The sequence below is a fragment of the Vidua chalybeata genome, chromosome 5 (genome assembly GCF_026979565.1).
Source record: "Vidua chalybeata isolate OUT-0048 chromosome 5, bVidCha1 merged haplotype, whole genome shotgun sequence".
Taxonomy (NCBI): domain Eukaryota; kingdom Metazoa; phylum Chordata; class Aves; order Passeriformes; family Viduidae; genus Vidua; species Vidua chalybeata.
In genome coordinates this window covers 44,447,204-44,458,677 of record NC_071534.1, presented here as the reverse complement: position 1 = coordinate 44,458,677, position 11,474 = coordinate 44,447,204, and the positions used below count along the sequence as shown (strand labels likewise).

The 11,474-nt window shown below is 43.4% G+C and overlaps 1 protein-coding gene across 3 annotated transcripts in view; it reads left to right on the top strand.

Annotated features, from left to right (window-relative positions):
* Positions 1 to 507: 507 nt before the first annotated feature.
* Positions 508 to 11,474, top strand: part of PDZRN4 (PDZ domain containing ring finger 4) — a 235,172-nt gene continuing 224,205 nt past the window's right edge. For all 3 annotated transcript variants that reach the window (XM_053942833.1, XM_053942834.1, XM_053942832.1), the window contains exons 1-3: positions 508 to 1,149; positions 3,469 to 3,555; positions 7,322 to 7,426. In XM_053942833.1, the coding sequence (XP_053798808.1) occupies positions 508 to 1,149; positions 3,469 to 3,555; positions 7,322 to 7,426 (834 nt within the window). The remainder of the gene's footprint in view (positions 1,150 to 3,468; positions 3,556 to 7,321; positions 7,427 to 11,474) is intronic.

Sequence of the window (11,474 nt, the reverse complement as noted above, 5' to 3'; positions counted from 1 at the left end):
GCCTTTTGGAGAGACATGAAACCGGCGTGCTCACACGTGCGCGTTATTTACCAGCACAAGTGTGCATCAGTCAGAGCCTGAGCGATTCGCTGTCCCGCAGCCTTTCAGCTCCATCCCTCCGTCCGCGACCGTAGCCCAGTCCCGAGTGACCCGCCGGGGACACAGCTCTCCCGCCGGGACAGTGTCCGCGCGGGAGAGGGCAGCGGGCGCGGGCCGAGGGGCGGCGCGTCCCCGCACCTCGGTCCCTCGCCCCGCCGCGAGGATGCTCCGGGAGAGCGGAGGTGGTGCCGGCGCTGGGCGTGGGGCGGTAGCGCCGCGGAGAGGGAGCTAATGCGAGAGGGTGGGGAGAGCCGCTGGGATCTCCGTCTCAGCGCTGCCGCCCGCCTCTCCCGGCGCAGCCCCGCTCCTCCGCCCGCCCCTCACCGCCGCCCGCCAGGAGCGGCTTCAGCGGCGCCGGGGCCAGGCCGGGGTCGCGGCGCCGAAAGTTTCGCTGTGCCCGGCCGCGCCATGGGCTTCGACCCGTCGCGGTTCGCGGGGCCGGTGGCGGCGGAACTGCAGTGCGGGCTGTGCGGGCGGGTGCTGGAGGAGCCGCTGTCCACTCCGTGCGGGCACGTCTTCTGCGCCGGCTGCCTGCTGCCCTGGGCGGCGCGGCGCCGCCGCTGCCCGCTGCGCTGCCGGCCGCTGGCGGCCGCCGAGCTGCGCCCCGTCCTGCCCCTCCGCAGCCTCGTCCAGAAGCTGGAGGTCAAGTGCGACTACAGCCCGCGGGGCTGCGGCCGCACCGTGAGGCTGCGGGAACTGCCCGCCCACCTCGCGGCGTGCCGCTACGGGCCGCCCGGCCCCGCCGAGCCGCAGCCCCTGGCCGGGCACCCCTCCGGCCGCTCGCCGGGCAGCTCGGCGGGGCAGCCGAGGGCGGACGGCGGGCACCGCTGCCTGCGGGCGCTGCGGAGCGGCGGCGCCCCGGAGCCAGGTCAGGAGCTGAAAAGAGAGGCCCTGCGCTGGAGCAGGAGGGAGAAGTCGCTGCTAGCGCAGCTGTCGGCGCTGCAGAGCGAGGTGCAGCTGACGGCGCGACGGTACCAGGCGAAGTTCGGCCAGTACATGAGCCACATCAGCAGCATCGCCCGGGACCTGGCGGGCGGCCAGCCCGGCAAGGTGAGTGCGGCGTCAGGGATCGGCGGGGCAGCGCGCCCCGGTCTGCGCCCCTCCAGCTGTGCTCTCCTCCAGCCTGCTTTGCCCGTGCCCGACTTGTGAACCACCGGCCGAGTGACGGGGCGGGCGGTGCCCCCGGGGCCGGCAGTCACCCCCACAGCAGTCCGGGACCCAGTCCGGGAACTCCCCGTTCCCGCTGGCCATCCCCCGGGCGGTGCGGCCGCCCCTGCCCGTCCCTCGCCTCTTTCGGGGAGATATAGCCGCCGGACCCTGTTGCCAGACGAAGAGTTTTATTTTTACTGATTTTTTTTAACACCTCCATTGGGGACACGCTTCTTGCCTATCCCTCTTCCGGCGCCCTTCAGTAGCTGAAATCCCGTGCTGCGGTGAGCCCAGGAGTGCTTGGCAGAGGCTGCGACCGAGCGCTTGCTCGGCCGGAGAGGATGGGGAACGGGCAGGAGGGGAGATGGCTTCGCTCCTGGGCTGGCAGCTGGCAAACGGGTCCTGGCTCCTCCGATCAGGGTATCCACATCAGACCGCCCCGCCTCGCAGGGAGCCAGCTGCTCTTGCTTCTCATTTTGCCCCAGCTGGTACTGGCGGCAGCTCAGGAGCGTGGACCTGGCTTTTAACTTTTATTTGAGCAGCTGAGAAGTTGTTTTAAAAAACTTGAGTGTAAACTTATTGCAGACTTTGGAAACGATGGCGAAAGGACAGCAAAGCTTTGGGAGAATGGCATGACAGCTACCGCCGTTGATAAGCAGAGGCCGGAGCAGTGCTGCGCTCTCCCCTCAGATCTGAGGGCATTGCCCAGAGACCGACACTCTCCTCAGGCAAAACAAATCATGTGAGAATTGCGGTGAGCTGGCTTCACTTGCTATGATGGAGCTGGTTTTTAAATTCCTGACTGGAAGCTCACTGTGTAGGCTCAGGCATTGCTGATGGCAGGCGTGGTGAGAAGTGTTTTAATGCAAAGAATTTTTCTTTCTACCTAAATCTACCTGTGCCCTTGGGAAGCAAAATCCCAGGTGGAAAAGGTCTGGGCAGTGAAACTCACACCCGAAGAAGCAATGGAGTGCGCTGGGTATCTGCCTGCTGCATGGAAAATGAGAAAGGGGGCGTTGTTCACAGGACACCAGATGCCTCAGAATACAGGTCTCGCAGGTCCTCGTGGCATTGAGTAACTCTGTTTGAAAACTTGAATAATTTTTTTTTTCCCCTACGTTTCCTCTAGTTAGCTAGTCTGTGAGGTTTAGGTTGCTGGACCTGAGAGGTTGCTCATGCACTTGCTTCATCTCTTGGCAGATGAGCTAAGGTCATGTGGAGTGGGACAGCAGTGACTGCTAGGGTGGGGTGTGCGAGGAAAGCGGTGGCTGAAGCGGGAAGGAGAGCAGTCGGGAGTGTCGCTAAGGAGCTGGCCGAGGTGCGGGACAGGCGGGAGCAGCGCTCCGCCCGGGGCTCCCGCCGCTCCCCAGCGCCGCCGGCAGGTGTCGCTGTGGGCGCTGCCGCCCGGGCATCTCCGCCGCTCAGCGCTATTTACGTAGAAATTCACGTAATTACATTCAAATCTATCGTTCGGGCATAAAACATGTTACTGGCACAGTTAATAGAATGTAGGTTTCAGCGTAAAATAAGGTAACTTGCTGTGCTAAGGCCTCCAATTTTTATTTTTTTAAAAACTTTAATTATTCTGGTCCACTGAAGGAAAAGATTTTTCTTTTCTCATTTTTAACTTTTACTCCGTTCATGCTTCTCAGTACCTGCTTTATACTTTCAGCCTTTTTTTAGAATACAACCCATATTTTTACATTTTGGATTCTTTCTTTTTGGAGAGAAAAAGTTTGGGATAAAGAGCTGTTTTTCAGCTTCTCTGTGTTCTCTGAAAGTTGCTTTAAAATGTGTACTGGTAGGACTTTGGGGTCTGAAAATTATAATGTTGTGTATTTTAATCTGTATGTTTAAAATGCTAACACTTATAGGGATTTTATGTTTATAGAGACTTCCAGACATTTGGAGCTCTGACTTTTTTCAAGTCAGGTGCCAAGAATTCCTCACACCTAAAATCTGTCCTTTTTTTTTTTTTTTTTTTTTTTGTTCAGCTGAAGATAACTGGAGATAATCAGGTGTTACCTGCTAACTTTTCAGTGAATCATGACTTTTCTTTTTTTTTTTTTTTTCCAGTGCCAAGTCATTTCAGGCTAGTTTTCCTTCAAGCCTTATCTTATATGTTCTCCAGCTAAAAATCTTGTGTGCAATAATGTTTTCATTTAATAACTTCTTGTGGAGACTGTGTTCTTTAACAATGTTTAATCTCTTGCTTCTTAGGGAGGAGTACGCAAACCATTAATGATCATGCTACACAGAGAAAACGACACTTTGGGATTCAATATTATAGGAGGACGACCCAATCAGGTAATGCAGAAAGTAACTGTAGGTGATTTTATCCACATCTACTTTTATTGTACACACTGTTAATTAAGAGTAACTTTTGGTGACAGTAGGTATGGAATCGGTTCTTCAGATAGAAGAACTGTTTGTTATCAGGTATATCTATAGTCATTGTTTGGAAGATGTTATCTCATGAGAATTGTATTATTCTTATTTTTTGGAAGGGTTTTCATAGTGGTTTTGCTTTAAAACTTTAGGCTGGTTTACACTCAGTTCCCAAGTGAATAATATGTATTCATGCAAACTGTTCAATAGAAATCTCTGGGACTACTTGTAAAAGTCATTGTTGCAGGATTAAGCCTTTGGAATTTTGTGAAACAGCTTGCCTTTTTTTTTTTTTTTTTTTTTTTTTTTCATTTACAGGAGAGAAGAAAATTTGCTTCTGTAGCTCAGATAGTTTAAGCACATGTCCTGTTCTCACATGCCTGCTTTCAGTTTTTCTTTATGAACTGAAATGGTTTTCACCAATGCTGTATCTTAATCTCATCAGTCTAGGTTTAGAAAGTTCATTGCAAACCATAGAATATGCATAAGGATCACTAGCCCCCACTTAGAATATATACATGAATATGCTTGCTTTTTTTTTTTTTTTTACTTCATCTTTCCAGAAGCATTAATCAGTACTGTCATTGCATATGAAGGGTAAAGAAACCTGTTAAACTGGAAAATTAATAGTTGATTAAAAAGGGTTGGTAATAATTATGCACTGATCAGGTTCTTGTTAAGGGGAGAATTGTAGCTTTCTAGTATTGTTGAGGAGGGGAGTAGGACCCTGTTATATTAGTTTGGCAATCTTCTGCTCTAAAGCTATATTTAGTGGTGCCAAAGAGTCTGTTCCCATCAGTCCACTGTCTGTGCTGCAGTTACTGTTCCCTGTGGGTAAATATGAAGACCAGCAGTTTTCAGAGGTTGGGGCTGTGAAGAGTTTCTTAGATTTTTCTAGTGGAAGGATAAGACAACAGATGGCTACAAGTTAAAGCACACATGCCATGATTATGTTCATATTTGAGTATAGCAGTAACAAAATTCAGACAATCTTTAGTTTGGATTGCATTGTGGTGTTTCTTACTTACATCTGTAGGAGAACTGCAGTGGAAAGGGAGCATGTGTTCAGTTTTCTTGGGATGACAACTGAGCTTCTTTAAAGGGCTTAGATGCTGACAGTGCATACTGCAACAGTGATATGTATCACAAGCTGTCACTTTCTGACTTAATATTTTGTAATTTTAAGGAGTAAATGATAAATATATGATGGTCTATAGCACTGTGTGTTGAGAAAACTGCCGAATGGAGAAAAGGAAATTAATTTCTATGAACACTCATATTTGGAGACAAATTGGTGAGGTTGCGAGGCAGGGATGAGTCGCAGGTGGTTTTGAGTCTTTGAAGTTCAATTTGGAAATTCCTTTGCATTTTGTTCTTATTTTGACAAATGTGACTACCACAGGCTTTTGATTGGCATTTCCCAGGTGTCAGTGTGAGACTCAGTGTATCTGGAGCTGAGGAGAGAACAGGAAAAAATGCTTGCATTGACTCAATTAGTGAAAATACAGAGTTCTGCTGGAAAGCTTAAATAGTGGAACAGGAATTGTTAAAAAGACAAAAGGAGTTCATGAAGGTGCTCTGTACATTCAGACTGTCCAGGAAAAAAGTGCCCTTGGTTGAAACATTGGCTTTTGCGAAAGAAGAGCAGAACAGTGATGTCTCTATATTAGTCATGTGCTTGGGGATGTGTTCTTCATCACATTATTTGTGTTTTACAAGTGCAATGCAGCTTTTTTTCCATTGGAAAGCAGGTGACTCTTGGTGACTTGGGTAATGCACATAGATACTTTCTGTTGGCTGTGTTTATTTTCAGTCCATAATAGGCATCCCCACTTTACCTTCTACCTGAAGGAAGGAGTCAAGGAAAGGAACAACTCATCATAGGATCATCTTTTATTTTGTCAGAATGGAACTTGCTTCTCATAAGCATGTTTCTGAGAGGTGATTCATTACTCTGAGGGAGTGAGGCTGCTTTGAAGGGCCCCAGCTCTGTCTGGCTGGGAGGACTGTTTCCCCTGAGGACACCACATCAAAGCCAGGCTGGAGGGAGGTGTGCTGCAGGCACAGTTGCTGCACAGCCCCTGGCCTGTGTGACAGTGCTGTAGCTCAGTGTGCCTTGTGCTGTGCATTCCTTCAGGAGTGGTGGGTACCAGCACATGCAACTGATGGGGACCACAAGCCACACTGAAATACCCCTTTTTTAAGCAGGTCATACATTGCTATTGAAAAAGCCAATGAAATTTCTGATGGAAAGAAATACAGTTTTATGTGGGTGAAGGTGCTATAATCTAACTTTTTGTTTTCTCAGGTTAAAACCAAACCAAATCCCTCTTGTATTTTCACTAATGGCCATTATGCTTCTTTTATCAGAGTTTCATTTCTTGCTGCTTAGATGGGAAGTCAGTGGAAATCTATTTGTTCATCATTTCAAAATATTGCTAGAACTGTTAGTGTTTCCCTTTTGCTGCTTTCCTGACATGTATGAGTCTCTGTGAAAAAAAGGGGGAAAAATGAATTTATGAAAACATAATCTGATTAATATTTTGCTGAACAAATATTTATTGACCTTAAATCTACCTGGGTCAAGTCTCCATAGGAATGTTGCCACATTGTGTAAAGTATGTTTTACATATGTCTTCACACTTTTCTTAACAGAAAAAGTTATAAAGCATTTCCCTCATGAGTGTATAGGACCTAGACTAGAAACCTGTGCACATATGAACTGTGCTGTTGGTCAGGGAGTCACCAGTCACAGAAGGAAAATAAGCATCATATAAACTGCAATCCAAAGCATAAATCAGCTGGAAAAAGATTCCTTCAGTTATTGTTAGCTAGGTTATTATTTGTATAAACACTTAAAACCCTGTAAGTAGGCAGTGTCTGTTTGACATTAGTTCTTTATTAATAATTATTTAAAACTACTTTTAATTATCATGTGATGAAATGAAGTAATTCCAGCATGTACAACAACATCAGTTATATTGTTGCAGCTGAGGGGATAGCTTGTCTGTTTCAAATTTGACCTTATGTGAGTTGTACTTAGCATTGCATAGAGATCAGCTGGAGATGGATTCTCTTTTTGTCCACAGCTCGTCTGTATGGATTTCATAGTTGAGCAAGTTCTCAATCTCCCATGTGAAAAGGATTTATGAGGTTAACCAGTTCCAACCAAATCCTCTCACTGTTATGTGCCAGCTAACTAATGTCACTTTGTTCCTTGGAGCTTTATTTCCAAATGCAGTAAGGCAGTTTGCAAGCAGCAGTACTGCAGGAGCCCCTTTCCTTCTGAAAGAAACCCTTGTGCATCCATTTTTATCAGTGTCTTCCACTGTGCATTTATGTGCTAGTCACTGGCTGCTGTGAAGTCTGAGGTTTGCTCCAAGTATTTTAGTGGGATCGGATTACTGTTGCACACTGTGTCTCATTTAGACTAAAATAACCGGAAGTAAATGGATAATCTTATAAAAATTGCTGGAATAGTTCATTAATTCTGTCTTTTTGATTAATAACTACTTTGTGTTAAGCAAGTTTAAAAAAAAAATCTCAAGGAGCTTAATTCTTAGCTAGAAAAATGAGCTGCATATGTCAGGTGGATTTACGTTTTTCATTGCTGCTGATTGTAGTAATATCTCAATTTTTGTACTAATTGTGGCCCTTTTTGCAATTCCCCTATTTCCTGGTACAGAACAATCAGGAGGAATCTGCTGAGGGAATTTATGTGTCAAAGATTTTGGAAAATGGACCTGCAGACAAAGCAGAAGGCCTGCAAATTCATGACAAGATTATTGAGGTAAGAAAGAGCCCACACCAATGGATTAGTCTGTCATATTATGAGATTAATAAAGGATTTGATGGTTTTCACCCTAAGTAGCTTGTAATTTTCCTCTTTTCTGTGTCTGAACATGATTCTTATACACTGAACTGCTTGAACATTTCTTAGAATTAAAGACACAAGACGGATTTTTCCAACAAGTAATAAATCTACTTGTATTGGGATTAAGCTGATCTAGTGAAGTAAAGGTGTCAGCACTTAAATAGCAAGCAGTAGAAGCATTTTGTGTTTCTTTTCATTAAGCTGGGAAAGAAGATGAATGACTGGAAATTCACAGGTTTAGTGAAACTGATTTTGTCCTGTGTAGGGACTATTTCTCTGGGACAAGGCAGAGAAGATGGCTTGGTAAGCACTGCTGTGAAACTTCTTAAGCAATTAGAGGAAGTACTTCCTGCTGTATGATCAGAAGGAGATAATCTGTTGTTCTCACCTGGATCACTACAGCACTTTCATGGCCATGTAATATGCTAGCATAGAATTTTCAGTTTGCTCCTGCACTGTATGCTGTTTTTCTCATAAAATAACTATAAATAATAAAAGAAATCAGTAAGTCAGTTGGAAGAATAGGTTGATGTCTAGACTGGATGTGTACCTGTAATTAGCCTTGTCAAGAAATCTCAGAGGAACAGTTTCCAGCTGAAATAGGCTCCTTAAGGTGCTGCCAAGACAGCGTTTCCCATCACAGCTCTGACACAACTCGCAGTGACAGCACGTATTGCTAGCTGCTGGGTTTGTTTAGGCCACGTCACTCCAGCTTTGCAAGTTTAGAGGAGGCTTAAAAGCATGGTGTGAACTTGCCAGTGGGCTGGGTGTTTGAACAAAGACACATTAAATAAGTTGATTGGAAGACAAATGCAGAACTCTGCTGCTGGTTTCGTGTGTTATATCCCTGCTAAGGACTAAAAGCATAAGCTAAGAGTATTTGTATGCTGGTATTGCTTTTAATGTTGGGAGCCTAGAGCAGTGTGTGCAATCAAATGAATATATTTTCTTGGAAGAATAAAGCTTATGCTCTTAGCTGGCAGATAAATGCATCTCTAGGAGACACCAAGTGGGTTGAGCAGAACAGAACTTGCAAGATACCTCTTATACCTTACCTAGGGTATACAAAAGCTTTCAGATCAATTTTTTTTTTTTTTTTTTGGATCAGCAGCCTTATGCTGTAAAGATCTATTTTCTTCTGACATTATTATTTCACTTACCACTTTGTGTTTTGGGTTTTATTTTTACAGACTGACCAGCTATGTAATTTCATGCATTTGCTCAACACTTCCTGCTTTAATTTAATGTGCTTTTTTTTTTTTAATGTTTCTTGTTTTTTTTAAAACAAAACAAAGAAGGAAGAAAAAAGTCACATACCAGCATTTATTATATGTGAGTTCATATATCAAAATGTCACCATAACTGATGCTTGATTTTTGTTTGTTGAAAAATTCTGGCTGCATAAAATCATACTGAAACAGATTTCAGTTCTATGTGATGTTATAGATCCAATCTAGCATAAGTATTCATTCAGCTCTGAATGGAGCACTATATTAATATGCAACATATTTGTATGTAACTTTTGTATTCATTCAGGCATTTTAAAGTATTTTGGTTTAGGCCAAAATTTCTAGTATATGTTTCAGTGTTTCAAAATTCATTAGACCAAAATAAAAAGAGGAGGAGAAAATAAGTAATTATTCCTTCATGCTAGATACAGGAAACAGCTGGAGTCAGAGCATTGAATTTTTCCTTTCCCATGCATAGCTATCAATGTCTTCTTGCATTGGGATGCCCTGCCAGCTCTGATGTGGTTTGTTGTGAGACATCATTCTGAAAACTTTTGCTGTGAGGAAATAATCAGGGTAGTGAAACTACTTAAAAAATGTTGGCAGGTATATGGGATATGAGTTTTGGTGAGAAGCTGATAGGATGTGGGACTCCTTATTGTTTCTTTTCACTTTTTTGGTGGTCTGATCTAATGGGTGATATTTTATGGGACCATTCTTCAATAGTCAAGAGCAGAAGGAACTGATGTTATTTGAATACTCTTTAATAGCTTAAGTCATTTGTTTGGCAATGGGATGCCTAGGGTGTTTCTAGTAATGTGTATCTAATGTGATAATGGACAGAACTATCCCGTTAAATCAGAAAATCTTTTCTCAAGGCATATTGCTAAATAAAGAAGGTAATTTGTTTCAGTGGTTTATCACATGTTTAACAAAAATTAACTGCACATGGTTGACTATGGTGAGTTATGCACATTTCAGATGACCATCTCGTGGGCAAGCTAGTGCAACAAATGGATTTCACAGTCCTATGGGACTGGCAGATGGAATTGAGAGCCAAGGCTGGTAGATATAAATAGTGTTGCCTTTTATTTTATATTTATCATTATCTATGCAGCAGTATTGCCAAATAATTAAGGTATTTGGAAGAATGCCAAGGGAAGGAATCAGATTTCTTTCTTGAGGTATTTATTCTAAGTGTAAAAGTGCTATACAAGTGACTTGAGTTGCTGGAAGTTTTTGAGATTAATTTGCCCTGGCCATAGACCCTCTGACACTTTCATTTGAAGAAGGTTGGTGTTTATTTGGCTTAACCCTCAGGGGAGCATATTTTGTGCATGAGGACCCGAAAGCTGAAAGAGATGCCTGTGTGCTGGCAGGGTGGTGGTGCTTGAGATTGACAGGGTGACAGCCCCAGATGCCCTGTGTCAAGGGACTGCAGCTCTTCATGGGGGACGGTCACAGGACCCTTCCTGATCATTTTCACTGTTCTGAAGAACAGGTTTCAGGCACAGCATTAGACTCTTTATTAAAGGTTAACGCCTCTGTGAAAAAATTACTTGTTTATGCAGTATAAAGCTGATCTGGAACAGTGATGTGCACAAGCAACATATATATATATATATATATATATATATATATATATGTTATATATATATATATGTTATATATATATATATATATATGTTGTGTATATATATATATATTTTTATATATATATTTATATTATATATATATATATATATATATATATATTTCCAGGAATCCTATAAGCCCCAAATGGTCTTTATGTTTTCATCAAGAATAAACCCTATGAGTTACCTTTATGTAGCAGGTTCCTGCAGATGTTGTCGTCTTCTGATGCTTTCAGAAGCTTTTATTCAAAAATGTAGATCCCTAAAATTGACACTGCATCATGTTTTCAAGGACTGCAACTGTTCACATTCTGTAAAATGCATCTCAAAATTAGATGCAGCACTGATATCTGTGACTCCGAACATGAAACCCTTGGATATAAGGAGTGGCATAAAGCCACTGAGCTCTAACTTTTGGATCTCTGCCTTCTTCCTTTCCACCCTGCCTCTGAATCCTGTCAAGGGGAGACAAGCAGCAAGTAGTGCACAGGGCTGTTTATTAGTCTGTGCTAGTTCAAAGAATTCTGTTTGCTTCTAGGAGAAAATTATATTACTAAAGTATGTTTAGAATGGTTCTCAGTTATATAGCTCAGCATCATTTTACCTCCCCTTTACTGCATGCTAATCAATCCTACTGAGTAAATTCATTGCTTATCTCTGTTCATGCTTGATTACCTCCTCAAGGAAGCATAAAACAGCTATGACCCTTAGCAATATTACTGATACACAGAAGTGTTTCACCTGCTACTAATTAATGCTGAAAGCAGCTCTTTCCAGATGGAGGAAAACTATCTCAATTTGCAGACAGTTCAGCTTCACATAAATATGGCACCATATTGGCCAGCTCTCCAAGCAAAATACTTAATGCCTAGTTACCAAGCTAGTCAGAACTAGTTCTCTGAGTTGGTTTTTGGTTTTTTTTGTTGTTTGTGTGACATTAATTGTACAGATATTGGTATGTGCTGTCCTCTGTTTTTAAGCTCAGCTTTAGAACAAAAAACAGCCTCATGATTGTTTTTCTCACATGGTCTTCCATTCTGTAAGTCACAGTCCCTTGCAGAATATTCTTTAATCACTTCAATGTTGTACAAAAAATACATG